A 17,180-nucleotide genomic window follows, 5' to 3' on the forward strand; every position below is an offset into this window, starting at 1 on the left:
ATCCATTCATCATCATCATTGGCTCGACAGCCCTTTCTGGGTCTTGGCCTGTTCCAGGATTCTTCTCCACTCTGATCTGTTTCGTGCTTTTTTTCTCCAGTTTTTTATTTTTAAGGTTTTTATATCATTTTCTATTTGTTCTAAATATCTCAGCTTCGGTCTTCCTCTTGTTCTTTTTCCTACTGGCATCTGTTTGAATATTTTGTTTGGTATTTCGCCTTCTTCCATTCTTTCTACATGTCCCATCCAACGCAGCCGTCCTATTTTAATGAATGTTATGATATCTGGATCCTGGTATATTTCGTATAGTTCAAAGTTGTACCTTCTTCGCCAAATTCCATTTTCTTTTGTGCCCTTATATATGTGTCGCAAGATTTTTCTTTCAAAGGTGGCTAGCAATGTTTCCTCTCTTTTAGTGAGTGTCCAGGTTTCTGAGCCGTATGTGAGTACCGGTCTTATTACGGTTTTGTATATTTGGCATTTTGTTTTCCTTGCGACGTTGTCTGATCTTAGTTGCCGAATTAAGCCATGATAACTTTTATTGGCAATAAATATTCGCCTCTTCACTTCCTCTGCTACGTTATTATCAGATGTGACTAGGGATCCCAAGTATGTAAAGTTTTTTACCCCCTCAATGTTGTATTCTCCTATTGTTATATTTTGTGGCTGCCTTATTTCTGTGTTTTTACTTACCTGCATATATTTTGTTTTGTTCTGGTTGATTTTCAGGCCACTATTTTGTGCAGCTCGTTCTATTTGATTGAATGCCTCTATCATTTCTCTTCTTGATCTTGCGAATATGTCAACATCATCTGCAAATGCTAGTATTTGCACGCATTTATTAATTATTGTTCCTCGAGTATTGACTGTTGTGTCCCTCATTATTTTCTCGAGTACAATGTTGAACAAGATGCATGATAGAGCGTCTCCCTGGCGTAGTCCCTTTTTCACATCTATTGTTTCCGTTAGTTCGTTTTGTATCCGGATTTTACTTTCTACTTTTAGATATTCTTTTATCAGTTCCATTAGTTGTGTTGGTATATTAAATTCTTTCATTGCTTTTATGAAGAATTCTCGGTTTATATTGTCATATGCGCTTTCGAAGTCTATGAAGAGATGATGTGTGTCGATGTTATGTTCACTTGTTTTTTCAAGGATCTGTCGCAGAACAAATATCTGGTCTATTGTTGACTTCTGTCTACAGAAGCCACTTTGGTACCTGCCAACTATTTTTTCAGCGTGTGATCTAAGTCTTTCATAAATGACGTTGGACATTATTTTGCATGCTGCATTCAGCAGCGTGATTCCACGGTAGTTTCCACATTCTAACTGATTCCCTTTTTTATGTAATGGTACAATAATACCACTATTCCACTCCGCTGGTAGCTGTTTATTTGACCATATCTTTGTTATCAATACATGTATTGTTTTCTGTAGTGCGTCTCCTCCTTTCTTCAGTAATTCCGATGCTACTTGATCCGATCCCGGTGATTTATTGTTCTTTAATTTGTCTACTGCTGTTCTAATCTCGGCTATTGTTGGTGGACTCTTTTCTCTGTTGTCTGCTTGGTCTAATGGTATATCAGGGTTCGTCTCACTCCCATCTCCTTCAAGCTTTTCCGTAAAATGTTCTGTCCATCTTCTTAGTATCTCTTGCTGTTCTGTCAATATATTACCTTCCTTATCTCTACACATCGTCGTTCTCGGTTTGAAGTCTTTTCTGCTTTTGTTCAGTTTCTGATAAAATTTTCTTGTCTCTGTCGATCTACTTAGTTCTTGCAGTTCCTGAAGTTCTTTGTTCATATATTCTCTCTTTTTTCTTCGGTGAGTTTTCTTTTCTTCTCTGCGTAGTTGTTTATATTCTTCCTCTGCTTGTCGGGTTCTGTGCCCCTGTTGCATCAGTAAATATGCTCTGTTTTTTCTGTCTGTTATAATCTGACATTCTTCGTCAAACCAGTCATTCGTTCTTGTTCTTCTTTCTTTACCTTCTATGCCTAACACTTCTTTAGCTGTCTCTTTTATGATTTCTCTGCACTCTTCCCACTCCTTATTTGGGTTTTCATGTTTTGGTCTGTTTTCTAGTTTGATGCTTATCTTTTCTTTATACTCTTTATTTTTGTTTGTTTCTTTGAGTCCTTCTACCTTGTATCGTTCATGTATAGAGCCTCTTTCCTTTTTGATGTTTGAAATTCTAGCCCTTACTCTACTTTCGACCAGGTAGTGATCAGAATCCGCATTTGCCCCTCTTCTGGTGCGGACGTTTATTATATTCGATTGGTGTCTCGAGTCTACAATAACATGATCTATCATATTTACTGTCATTCCATCTGGGGACTTCCAGGTACCCTTGTGTATATCTTTGCGAGCGAAGTATGTGCTAGCAATCACCATGTTAAGTGATCTTGCTAGGTTTATTAATCTGCATCCATTGTATATCGATAATTATGATCCCTTTCAGGCTGACACCTCAGTGGATACAGGAAGTAGCAATATTGACTCTTAGGGATAGTCAACTCTAACTGAGAATCAACTTGAACTGTAAATTTTATCGCCAACCATGAAAAGCATTAACAAATATTGTCGCCCTATTTTGTTTAATCTTTTTATTGTACACTTCCCGTCATAAAAAACTGGCACACTTTTTTTTCCCAATGTAAACCTGTGTTCAGACTGGATACAATAGTTCGTGAATCACTTCGTTGTTGCCATAACAGATAACGGAATTGCACTAAACCTAAATACAAAAAGATAACGTTTAAAAATGTATAAAGGTTTTAGATAGGTACCTATTATTTTTATCACTACCAATTGACCATCATTGAAGAAACCTGGGAAAGCTTGGACGAAGATGAAAATTTACAACTAAATTTATTTCTCAGTGCCCAGAAGATTACAACAAGTGATTCATAATAATGGAGCTATGACAAAATATTAATATTTCAATACATACACACACCCAAACTTATATGGAATCATCTGATATTTCTTACTATTCCGTGCGAATTTAAAAAAAAACGAACACACGAAGTCAAACAATATATATTTTAAAGCAATTTAATAACAAATACATAACAATTAAATAAAACAATAAGGTATTTAACAAACAAATTGAAAGTAGTTGTTTTAAAGTCAATAGCATACAAAATTTCAATGTAAAACGAATAATGTTTAACTTGTTTTTATTTGTTTTTTTGTATTTTGTGGTAGTCAGTGTTATCACCTCTAGTCCTTATGCAAGCTTCAGTTTGCGTGGGCACGCTCCTAATCAAATTATCAACATTTTGTTGTGGTAGGTTGCTCCAACCTTTAAACGCAGCTTGTACTAGCCGTGCGGTGTTTTGTGGATTATCCCGGCGAGCTCTAATTTTTCTTTTAAGCATATTCCACAAATACTCTATAGGATTAAGCTCGGGTGAGCAAGCAGGCCACTCCAAACAAGGGATACCTTCTGCTTTAATGATGTCTGTAGTCACTCTAATGGTATGTAGAGGTCCATTATCATGCAATAAAATTAAATTTTCTCCTGTTGCACCTCTCCAGAGCCTGACTACAGGTTATCAACATACCTGTGAGCAGTTAAAGTTGATTGGATGAAAATTAAAGGTGTTTTTTTACGGATCACAATTCCTCTCCAGAACATTACACTTTCACTTGTATATTTGTGAACAGATCTGACAGTTTTCGTTCTTGCTTGTCTTCCTCGACCTCTAAGTACACGATTTCGTGGGTCATCTGATTTTCCATCTGATTACATTAAATCCTGACTGTTTTTGAAAATAGCACATTTTGTCAATTCCCAATGTTCCAGATTTGGTGGTGAAGACACCAATTTAGGCGATCAATCTTGTGCTGCCTGGATAATTCGGGAACCCATAACTGTCTTCTGCTGTATACCTCTTGGTACGAACTCTTCTTCTTATCGTTTCAACTGAAACAGTTACACCTGTAGCTTCCAAAAGCTGCCTTCGGAGCTGCAGGTGAAAAATGGTTGGGTGTCTTCCAGCTGATTGGACAATTAAACGATCGTGGAGAGCCGTTATTAATTTTGGCGACTTTCCCTTGCTTTATTCTTGAGCTTTCCTAGTTCCTGTTACCTAGCATATGTTTTGGACAGAACGTCCTGTATTACGCCTAGCTCTGCAGCTATGTCCATCTGAGAACATTACTTTCTCCACAAGACCAATAATCTTTCTTCGTTGTAAGTTGTATAACCGCACATGAGGCATATTTTCGTTTTTAGACGCAAAAGTTAGTTTATTTAAAAAATGAATGGGTTGCATGTGTGAGTTCATACTATTGTAGTAAAGAAAAGAGAGACGTTCTCACAAACAATTTATTTTACAACTGACGACCGGTTTCGCTGTCTACAATATTCACAGCATCTTCAGGTCATGGTAAAAGTAAAATTAAATGCTACAAATAACAAAAAACCAGAGTTAGTTAAGTGGTCTGGTTGAAATCAAAGGGTAATGATCAAGCCAATATTAATGTATATATATTTATGCATACATATAAATGCTAACATGTACGTAAATATGGTTTACAACCCTCACACTCACATACATGCACGCATTCAAATGTAGTGGCAACAAAAGTATGTTAAGTATAAGTATAAATATAAATATAAAAATAAAAATAAAAATAAAAATAAAAATAAAAATAAAAATAAAAATAAAAATAAAAATAAAAATAAAAATAAAAATAAAAATAAAAATAAAAATAAAAATAAAAATAAAAATAAAAATAAAAATAAAAATAAAAATAAAAATAAAAATAAAAATAAAAATAAAAATAAAAATAAAAATAAAAATAAAAATAAAAATAATTTTATATTTATACTTATACTTAACATACTTTTGTTGCCACTACATTTGAATGCGTGCATGTATGTGAGTGTGAGGGTTGTAAACCATATTTACGTACATGTTAGCATTTATATGTATGCATAAATATATATACTTTAATATTGGCTTGATCATTACCCTTTGATTTCAACCAGACCACTTAACTAACTCTGGTTTTTTGTTATTTGTAGCATTTAATTTTACTTTTACCGTGACCTGAAGATGCTGTGAATATTGTAGACAGCGAAACCGGTCGTCAGTTGTAAAATAAATTGTTTGTGAGAACGTCTCTCTTTTCTTTACTACAATTAGTTTATTTATTTTCGTTCAATTTGCAACTCAAGCAAATAACCTATACCGTACCGAGCTGTACTATCCGATTGTCTTATATGTTTGTTTATTTTGAATAAAAACCTTTATTCTTCGCAACAATAACAAGTTTTTTCAAAAAAATTAATATTACTTTGAAATAAATGGTGATTCCATATAAGTTTGGGTGTGTGTATATTTAAATTCCACACTTGTTCACTGTAAAAGTTACTCATATTGTATTAATTTCAAATAAATATTTTTCCCGTGTGTTTATTCTAGTATCCCACAACTCAATAGAGTTTTTTATTTACAGTACAATTTACGAGAAACCAATCACTCTTCTCGATTTTAATTTAAAATTAATAGTTTAAAGCTATGTGTAGGTTTATTAACTATCATTATTTTTTAATTAAAATATTTTCATAAATTATAATAAAACACAAATCGATGTATGGGTACTTAATTGAGATGACTGGCAACGTTGCCCTAGAAATTAGAATGACACATTTGACAAGATCAATTTACACAACTTAAAAAACGCGATTTGCGGTCATAAGAGTTGTACCAGATTTTTTTTTTACGCGAAGTGTACAAATAAAAATTTCATGTTATGACAGTGATGACAGATGACTTTGCATGCTGAATTTCACATGTTTGACATAAATTTAATTAATAATAACGTAAATATTTTGTAGAATATTTTTATTAATAATTAAAGTAAATAATTTTAAGTGCAATCAAATAAATAATCGATTAATGCCATCGACCACTTACATTCAATCTCGGTTAAGTTGATCAATATTAGCGGCAGGTAAAGTTCTTCTTTTAGTACAATAAAGTGATACTTTCCTGCCGCAAATGAGTATAATAATGAATGACTTTATTGACTGTTGGCGATAAAAGAAGTTTTGTAAAATATTTTTATATTTTTATCGTTATTATTTTGAAATTATATGCATAAATATAGCATTGCATGCCTTTGTAGTTTTACAAAAAAAAATTTTTAAGTAATTTCACTTTTTATCAGATAGAGATATATTTAGATCCGAAAATTTAAACCTTCTATCGTTGGAACCAAGATCCTGGTGACAAACTGAATTCGTACCTACTAAAATTTTCAAGACATACGGACGATGAATAAAGTATAGTAGGGGGAATCTAAGATTGCTTTCCACGTCCCGTCAATAAATTCATCTAGGTAAAATTCCATCGAATCTTGATTCCTTGTACTCAGATAGAAGTAAAACTAAAAGAAAATGAAAGACAGCTAATATTTCATTCTGTTTCAGAGGCAACCATAATCCTCTAAGAGTCTAAGAGGAGAGTGGTTGCCTCCGAAACCAGTTAATATTTCCAAAGACAACCTCCATCCTATTAGAGAAATAAAACTAAAAACTAAAAGAAAGTGAAAGACACTGAATATTCAATTCCGTTTCAAAGGCAACCACCATCCTCTTAGTCTCTTAAAGGATAGTGGTTGCCCAGTGACCGGCGCCCGCGTGCGGTACATATTTTAGCGCCCTTTAAATCTACTATATCCAACTATGGCATACATCTATAATTTTGTATTGTTTACTTGTAATAAAACACCTTTTATGCCTTTTTATAGCATGTCTCTCTCTCTCTTGTCGTTTCCCCATTACTGAGGATCGTGATTTCTTCCAATATTCCTAACAATGTTTCTCCATTGGTCTCTATCTTCAGCTGCTCTAAGAGCTTCGCAGAATGAGTTTCCAGCTGAATGCTTTATTTGGTCAGACCATCTAGTTGGTAACCGTCCTCTTGATCTTCTCCCCGGAACGTTTCCCGAAACAATTCTCCAAAACAAGTCTCCAAACTGTCGTCACCTCTACGAACCACGTGACCAAAGAATTGCAGAATTCGTTGCAGACATATTGTGGACAGCCTTTTTTTAATATTGAGTTGGTTTAGAAAGAAAACGTTTGTCATATGAGCTGTCCAAGGTATGCGCAGCATTCTTCTCCAGCACCACATCTCAAAGGCATCAATTTTTTGGCGCTCGCATGCGCGAAGAGTCCAAGTCTCTGCTCCGTATAGAAATATTGAGAATACAAGGGCATTCACCAGTCTCATCTTGATATTTTGAGAGATAGATCTGTCTTTCCAAACTTTAGTTAGGCGACTCATCGCATTGTTTGCCATACCAATACGTCTCCGAACTTCTGCTTCACAGTTACCATCGTTAGTTATACTAGACCCGAGATAGATAAAGGTGTTTACTATCTGGTATTCCTGTAACATGTTAGTCAGTTGAATAGTGTCGAATCTGTCTACCACCATTATTTTTTTCTTAGCTTTATTGATTTTCAAACCAACTTTATTGCTTTCGTACTCAACTCTTCGCAGAAGATCAAACAATTCTTGCTCATTTGCTGCTATAAGTGTAGTGTCATCAGCAAATCTTAAATTGGAGATTTTCCTACCAGCATTGTTCACCATAAATGTTAAATAAGTCAGGTGACAACAGGCATCCCTGTCTAACACCTCTCTCGGCCTTGAATTGGTTTGAGAACTGATCTAGTCGTACTGTCGCTATATTAGACTAGTACAGATTTTTAAAAGTGTCACCAGGTGCATAGGTGCGCCAATTTCTATTAAAATTGACCACAGATTTATCCAGCTTACACAATCAAATGCCTTTTGGTAGTCAACGGTGCATATAATCATAGGTACTTGAAATTCTCTTATAGCATGTATTATTATCAAATTGGATGTTTTCTATTAAATTATTAAATAATTTATTTAACCCAAAAAACCAAACCTCAGCACAGTCAAAATTTATTTACAAAAATTTATATTTCTCACCTCAAAAAAACTCAATGCCAATTTTTTATGTCAATTTATGTCAAATTATGTCAATTTAGACACAAATACATTTACAAAATAAAAAATTTATTAAAAAGGTTAACGTGCTGTACCTCAGAGAAAAAATAGTTTCGGATTTCGGATCTATGTTTATATGAATTTTTTTCAATAATTTCACACAAGAAAATAGCCTAAGGGGAAAGGCGCAAAATGCCTCCTATAAAAATTTTCAATGTGTTTTAAATATATTCATTTTTAAATCAATCAACTTAAAAAAAAATTAGGAAGGAACAACAAAATGTAATATATTTTTGGCGGAGTAAGAGTAAATTCGACATTTCAGGACGGGAATAATTATTTTTTCAGTAATATATAACACAATATTTGATTTTTAAAATTTCTCTAGGTGTTCATGAAATAATTAAAATTGTATATAAAAATGATTACCTCATTTAAAGTAAATATTTCTATTTATCAAAGCTTCGGTTTGGCGCCCCTTTGGGGTTGCGCCCGCGTGCGCTGCACGCGTTGCACGCCCGGTTACGGGGGCCCTGTGGTTGCCTCTGAAACGGAATGAAATATTAACTGTGTTTCATTTTCTTTTAGTCTTAATCCAATCTGAGAACGAGGAATTAATTTTCGATGGAATTTTATTTAGATGAATTGACAAGACGTGGAATGGATTCTTAGATTTCCCGTAGTGTGATTTATTCATCGTTGGTTTGCCTTGTGGATTTTAGAATGCACGAATTCAGGTTTTCACTAGAATCTTGGTTGAGATTTAAAGCTAGGAGAGGAAATATTTAAATAATGTTATGTTAAGTTGTTATTTTGCTTAAAACGTTGCATTTTCTTAATAAAGATTTTAACCAAAAACAAGTATTAATCCTCAAACATTGATATAAATATTAAATAGGTACCTTATTCGATTGATAATAATGTAAAACCGGTCAGTGAACAATATTTAGTACTAAAAATCATAGAAAGGACATCGCACACATCTTATGGAAAATATAATGTCACTCAAATTCAATAAAATTTATACGAATAGATTCGTTTTAAATTAACGGTCAAATCTTATCATTGCGCCAACTCCATATTTTCAATAATAAGAGCAGAAATTGATATAAATAAATCTGAAATCAAATGGATACGTACATAAGTTAGAGAGAGAAAAAATATTTTATAATACCCAAATTGTCGGTACTCCATAAATCAGCGGATTAGTTTTACTAATCCGCTTAGGCCCAGCGGGGTTTAAGCTCTTTTGAATAGCACCCAGAGCAATAGTGATTGTAACTGACACTTTTACTGACTAAAAAATTTGATTTCGATAAACTTTAATTGCAATTTGCGCCGTAATTAATCATAATTAGGAGTTGGCGCAATGATAATATTTGACCGCTAATTTAAAACGAATCTATTCGTATAAATTTTATTAAATTTGAGTGACATTATATTTTCCATAAGATGTGTGCGATGTCCTGAAACCGGTGATTCTTTGTTTGTTCAATTGAATAGGATATTAACTTTCTATATCCGGAAAGCACGAAACAAAGTGATTATTGTAAATTTGTTAAGGCCATCGGTACATAATTCGCAAATATTTTACGGCTATCCCTACTTTTTCTGCCTTTACACGGCAAATTAAGTGTTGTAAAATTCACACTGGTATGGATATGTTAACATTACTAGAATGTCATTCTACTTGACAATGTCATCATTAACTTTAAAGTTAATGGCTTTTAATGTTCTTGGATACCTGTTATTTGTATAATTGCAAATTATTAATTCAGTTAATAAATGTGATAATTTTTTCACTATGTATTCAGTGATTGTAATAATTTATATGTACAACAAAAACTAATATTCAATCGAAAAAGAGCAAAAGTGTTAAAGTGATTTTTTAATAATATATTGTTACTATGGAACGCTTACAATATTGAACATTTTTAACAAAAAAATACTTGGATAACAGAATATATCCTGATGTACTCTCTGCTTGGATCTTCCATAAATAATAAACAATAAATAACTTTTTATTAAGTTCACGTACTAAATCAATTATTCATCAAATACACTAAATCACATAAATACACTTATATCAATATTATTTATTCAACAACTCAAAATATTCCCGATGCCATGTCAAATATTTAAAACTTTTACTGTCTTATCATCATATTCTATTTGACTCAGTGCGTTGTATGACAAAGATAGCGAATGTTCGATTTGGAAAATATCACCACGGACATGGTGTCCATTTTTTTCGAATCCTGAAACAACTAATAAATATTTCAAAGAATTTAAACGCAGAATGAAAGACTAAATTATTATCGAGGGCCGAAAGTCCCTTAGAATATATAAAAAGTTTCTTTTGAATGAGATATTTGAAATTAAAAATCACACTACATTTTCTCTTAGTTTTTCACCCCTGTAACTTATTAAAATAAACATTAGAGAAGTTCTCAGGGACTTATGGCCCTCGGTAAGAACGCAATCTTTCATTCTGCGTTTAAATTTTTCAAAAATACTTATTAGTTTTCTCAGCATTCGAAAAAAATGAATCCCATTTAAATACCATTGCAGCCGAAAATACGTACCCATTTCCTTAACGGTACAAGTGCATTCAATAATTGCAATTTTCCTTTAATTAATGAAAAAATAATAATACAGTGAGTCCATAAAGTAACGCATAAATTCATTATTAGCTAAATAAACAACATTGTTAAAAATTCCCGGAACAGGTCGATTTTTATTTTTAAATTACGATTTTTTGACATATATATCATACTAGTGATGTCATCCACCTGGGCGTGATGACAAAATCGATGATTTTTTTAAATGAGAATAGGGCTCTTATGATAGCGCATTTAAAAGGGCATTAAATTCTCTATTCAGTAATATAAACATTAATATAATTATTTATACAGGGTGCCCAGGGTAATTTTTTTTTAATTAAATTAATTGAGACAAAAAGAAGAATGTGTGTAATTTATTTAATTCAAAATACGTTTTACTGTTGTCATAAAAAAGAAAAAAATATTTATTTCACAAATAAACATTGTTTTCCGCTTAAATTCAATGTTCAAACTGCAAAGAGGCATAAGGGTGGCAGCTTTAACATTGAATTTAAGCGAAAAACATTATTTATTTGTGAAACAAACATTTTTTCCTGTTTTCTGACAACGTATTTTGAATTAAATAAATTATATACATTAAACACTTCGATGAATACAAATACCTGTGTATGAAGATAACTCAAGGTGGAACACTCGATGCTGCTTTAAAAGACAGAAACATACAGGGTAGAAAAGCCATATCCATGATGAACGGCATTCTGTGGGACCAGACAATATCTAAAGCAAACAAACAGCTTATATACAATAGCATACTTAAAAGTATAATCACATATGGCAGTGAAGTTTGGCCATTGAAACAAAGAGCGCAGAAAACGTTACTAGTAACAGAAATGGACTTCTGGAGAAGAGCAGCAGGCAAATCAAGAAGAGATCGGATACCGAACGAGAGAATACGAGAAATGATGGGAGTAACACATACAATAATTGATGACATAAAAACAAAACAACTGGTTTGGTACGGCCATGTACAGACAATGCCAGATGAAAGGATCCCTAAACAGATTTTGGCATGGACACCACAAGGGAGAAGAAAAAGAGAAAGGCCGAGAAGAAGCTGGAGGAAGGGGATTGAAAAAGAACTAGAGGAAAGAGAAATCCCTCCAGGTCTATGGTTAAACAGAGAAGAATGGCGGTTAGGAGTCGGAAGGCGTCAGAGAACGCTGTAAACCGATAGTAGTAGTAGTACATACATTTTTCTTTTTGTCTCAATTAATTTAATTTAAAAAAATTTACCCTGGACACCCTGTATAAATAATTATGTTAATGTTTATATTACTGAATAGAGAATTGAATACCCTTTTAAATAAGTTATCAATGACCCCTATTATCATTTAAAAAAAATCATCGATTACGTCATCACGCCCAGATGAATGACGTCACTAGTATGATATATATGCCAAAAAAATCGTAATTTAAAAATAAAAATCGACCTGTTCCGGGAATTTCTAATAATGTTGTTCATTTAGCTAATAATGAATTTATGCGTTACTTTATGGACGCACTGTATATAAATTTTTGAGTTACGCGAGCGGGATAGAAATAGATGTTACCCCATGGGATAAAATGTGGAGTTTCAATATCATACAAGAGGTGGCATATGATATTTCAAGTCAGTTATAGAAAAAAAATGTATGTTTTATTACTGAACCTAGCCATGGGGCTACTGGGTCTCTAACCTTCAAAAATAGCAAAAAATAAATAATAAAAGTTATATAAACTAATAAAAGGTATAAATTTTTAAAAATGGCAGAGAGGTACCTATATATTTATTAAATGATAAAAAGACTTACCTATGTAAATCTGGATTAGATGCTCTCTTCCCTCGCGGAAAACAGGTTTCGTCCAGGCTTAACTTCGAGGATATCTGGATACCAATAGGTTTGGAATGAGAGAAATTTTTGTGATCACTTTTACAGTCGAATTTCTCACCGCAAGAGCATTTTGCGAACAAACTGCCACACGTGTGAGATTTTTTAAAAACGCCGCGAAGATTTCCATTTTTAGGAGACGCCTTGCTATTGTTATACAAATTAGATGGAGGTGATGACTCTTTTTGCGCATGGACCAACATCTTCAGTGTTTCGGTTAAACAGTCAAATGTATGTAGATTTGTGCTTCTGATACGTAATATTTATACCAGGGACGATCATATTATTCACCTAAAAAAAATACAAGTACGTTAATTTAAATGTAATGTTAGGCAACATTAAATTTCTTATTTAGTATGTTATTAGTGTATTTTGTGAGCTACTCGTATATTTTGTGTTAATAATGTTTTTTCGAGCTCTTCCCAAATGTTTCCAGTTTCATAACAAAATTAAATTACCTCGATTAAAACAAATGAATTTTTTTTTTAATCTTGAATATTTTGTAATCGTTTATAGACTTGTTTTTAAAAATCGAAATAAATAGTTTTATAAACAAAGCTAATACATGTAGATACACTTCCAATATTTATAGGAATGGATCCCGAGTACCAAAAAAAGTTGAGTAATAGCAAGTTGAAAATTTATTAATAGCTTACCGGTGTCTAGGCGGACAAACTTTGATGTATGGGAACACTGACAAGTTTATGATTGTGAAAATTAGCAGGTTGTTTTTAAGTTTATTCAATAGCAGACTTTATATAATATCTGAAAAAAATTTTGTCAGACAAATTTATTGGACGCTTTAATAAGTCCGACACGAGGAACATTTCAAATGACGGGAATTATTTTGGTGATAAATAGCAGTCTGATTTTTGCATGGAAGTATAATGAAAGGGTAACAAATCAATTGGAAGTTCTGTCCGACAAAATACATGGGACGTTTTCGTAGTCTGACGTTCTAAAACTTTAACCTGTTCCACAATTAAAACTTGGCCTGTTCCAGTCTTTCCCATCATCAAAGTTTGTCCGACTAGACACCGCGTTAAGCCATTAACAAAGTTTTAGCTTGCTATTACTCAACTTTTTTGGTACGCGGGATTCAGGGCTATTAAGATTATTCTCTGTTAAATACGGTGATTTACTGTGATTTTGATGTGCTTTGTAATTTATTAATGCCGGAGAATTATACAATGATTAAGTATTAGATTTCCGTTTGATAATGAAATAATTAGGCTGATCTTCATGGATAGTGGATAGTGTTGTGTTAGAAAATCGTAGGAGAAGTATAAAAGCGTTTGAATATATTTTGAGAACAGTAGACTATTACGGGGTTTGTCTCCTTAGTTTTACATATAGCTGTTTGGAGGGCTCCACCAATAAAACCTTCCAACTCAAATGTAACATTAATGTTTTGTTTACATAAATCCAGAGTTTCATTGCGATGCAACAAGTCGTATAGATACAATGAATTTTTGAAATTAGCGGGTCAATCAAAAAATGGATCTGAGCTGAGAATATTTTCCTATATCCCAACACTCAACACTAAATTCTCGCTGAAATGGTTTCTGTATTTGGGAATGAAGTATCACACCAGTCAACAATTTCTTGCTGGTATTGAGAATTTCAACGTGGTCGCTCCGGTCTCAGCGACAAATGAAGGCCAGGTCCACCCAAAACACTAGTCACTCAGCAAAACATTAATGTGGTTCGTCAGCTAATTAAGAATGACAGTCGTGTAACATACCGGGAGATATCTTTGGGTATTTCAAAGACCTCGATCAAAATGATCCTGCCTGAAGAACTGGGTGTTATGAAGTTGGTTTCCCTTGGACCTCTTATTTGATCACAGAAGACCAAAAAGCGGTTCGCGGCAATTGGTGTCGAAAAACATTGGAGCCGTTTAACAAAGGATGCTCAAAAAACGTTTAGAGTATTGTTAGTGGCGATGAATCTTCGATATACTCATACAAATAGGAACATAAACGCCAATCTGCTGTGTGGGTGTTTCACAACACTCAAAAAAATTTAGTTCGTAATATTGATTAACAGTGATTATTGAATAGTATTTCGTTCTCACAACAATTTAATTTGTTGTTTCAACGAACTTTTAGACATTGACGAATGTACTTGGTTATTGTCACAATGATTGAATAATAATTGTGAGAATAACTAGAGTACATTAATCAATAACACTCAATTTATTCAGCCAATAACTTAGTTTCGTATATTTAATAAATACTGTTAATTGTGGCAGCAACTCACGTTGTTGATTTCGTAGATGACAAGCAATTACCTTGGTTTATCGTGACAACGTACAGATTTCATTAAAACAATGTACAAATGTTGTTAATATAGAGTGATATATGATTATTGAATAGATGTACACTGATTGTTGTGCCAACGAATGCATTAATTAATCTACTACTGCCTTTAATTCCCACAATCAATGCGTTAATTGTGACAATAATCGTGGTTGTTGAGACAATAAATGTTTTGCTTGACCATTTGAAATGTAACGGCTTTTCCTTGAAAGTGCCGAATAATAATTACATTTTGTTTCCAAGTGTAGTCCGTAGTAGAAGGAAGATAAGGATAAGATATTACTTATTTTTTATATTTGAACAAAAGTAAGTTTTTTCTGATAAGGTAAATACGGGAGAACATTCTAATTAAAAATAAACTTGTCAGTGTCTTATGTTTGTAAGTGTTTACTTTTAATATTGTCTTGTGATGTTATTTATAAGATGAACTGAAAATGAATTTTCGAATCCTGAATGAAAAAAATAATTAGTATTTTTGAAAATTTAAACGCAGAATAAAATATTATAGTATTATCGAGGGTCTGACGTCCCTGAGAACTTCTATAATGATTATTTTAATAAGTCACAGGGGTGAAAAAGAGAAAATTTAGTATGATTTTTTTTATTTCAAATATACTATTCAAAAGAAACTTTTTGTTTATTCTAAGGGACTTTCAGCCCTCAGTAATAATGTAGTATTTTATTCTGCGGTTAAATTTTTCAAAAATACTTATTAGTTTTCTCAGGATTCCAAAAAAATGAATGCGTTTAAAAATAATTCGATCGAAATTTTGCTCCTGCGCTCTCAAAAATGATTAAAGTGTTATACATTTTTGAAATCACCATTTCAAACACTTTTAAATGAGCTGTCACATGATGTACTTACCCATTAAAAAAAATCAAAGTTACGCCTGTCACCTGAAGAGGGATCGTGTAAAGTTCGAAACATTGATGTTATAATATACTTTGATAATTTTAAAAATCGACCTGTCTGAGCGTTTTGCTTATGTGCTAAAAATGAATAAGTTAATAAGGGTGGGGGGGGGAGTGTAACACTTACTCCAGTGAACTGTATAAGCGATATAATAATTATGAGAAATCAAACAGTGTAAAGTCCTAAAGGTTAAGGACAAAAAAGGGGATTTAAAAAATTATTATTAATTAATTAATATGATACATTGGGCTAATGCATTCAGTAATTATTAATATAAAATACGTTCATAGTAGGAATGAACGAAACTGATTGTAAGAATGAATAGAATTGCTGTAAGAATAACCGTATTTATTGTGCCAATGAACGGAATTAATTGTAACAATAAACGGAAATAATTGTAGAAATAAACGAAATACGTTAGGAGAAATAACACTGTTATTGGCACAACGAATTGTCTTCGTCGGTCAATTAACGACGTTGTTGTGTCAATAAATAGTGTTCGTTGACTCAATGAACAGAGTTCGTAATATCAATAAAGTGAGATTATGGTATACATAATGAAAGTTCATTGTTTCAATAAATAGTATTCGTTGACTCAATGAACTGAGTTCGTAATATCAATAAAGTGATATTATGGTATACATAATGAATGTTCGTCCATTCAATAAACGTAATACATTGGCTCAACTAACGAAAATAATGAATTGATTAACATCACTTTGTTGTTCCAATAAAACCAAGAATTGGACAAATTTTAAGAATTGCGTTTGTTGTCTGAATTAACATTTTTATTGATATTACGTACCTTTTTCGTTGAGTGAATGAGGAAAAACAAACCAAAGATCAAGATGATCCATTCTCGAACTGTGTCAAACAAAATGGTCGAAGCTTTTGTGCTAAAACCTGATTATATGGCAACAACTGCTTTAGAAGATCAAAGAACGGTTACTTCTGATTGGTATATAATTTTTTTTTTACCAGAAGTTACCGCGAAACTCCGACAAATAAACACACAGCGGCGAATCATCCTACTTCACGACAGTGCAAGTGCTCACATGGCCCAAAAAACAATAAAATTTTTGGAGCTTCACAGCATCGAATTGTTAAATCATCCACCGTATAGCTCCCACCTAACTCCCAACGACTTCTTCACGTTCAAAAGGTTCAAGAATTCAATGCGTGGGCAGTGATTCTAGTCACTAGAACAAGCCATCGATGCCTTTAAAACAGCTATTTTGCAGGTGTCAACTGAAGATTGGAATAACTGCTTTACCAATCGGTTTGAACATATGTAATATGCAAAAGTGTATCTCTTGGTGACACACATTTTGAAAAGCAATAAAGTACTCTAAGTCTACATAATTTTTGTTTTTATGGCTACATGCAAAACTAAAAAGACAACCCAACGTATGATGTTATGCAGATTTCTTTTTACCCCAAATTTGACAGAACGT

At 32.8% G+C, this 17,180-nt stretch overlaps 1 protein-coding gene across 4 annotated transcripts in view; it reads right to left on the reverse strand.

Annotated features, from left to right (window-relative positions):
• LOC114333043 (cGMP-dependent protein kinase, isozyme 1) overlaps window positions 1-17,180 on the reverse strand; it is a 286,543-nt gene that overhangs the window by 128,376 nt on the left and 140,987 nt on the right. For all 4 annotated transcript variants that reach the window (XM_028282878.2, XM_028282884.2, XM_050641966.1 and 1 more), the window contains exon 2: window positions 12,415-12,783. In XM_028282878.2, the coding sequence (XP_028138679.2) occupies window positions 12,415-12,695 (281 nt within the window). In that variant the 5' untranslated portion in view covers window positions 12,696-12,783. The remainder of the gene's footprint in view (window positions 1-12,414; window positions 12,784-17,180) is intronic.

Source organism: Diabrotica virgifera, chromosome 1 (genome assembly GCF_917563875.1).
Source record: "Diabrotica virgifera virgifera chromosome 1, PGI_DIABVI_V3a".
In the NCBI taxonomy this organism is placed as follows: domain Eukaryota; kingdom Metazoa; phylum Arthropoda; class Insecta; order Coleoptera; family Chrysomelidae; genus Diabrotica; species Diabrotica virgifera.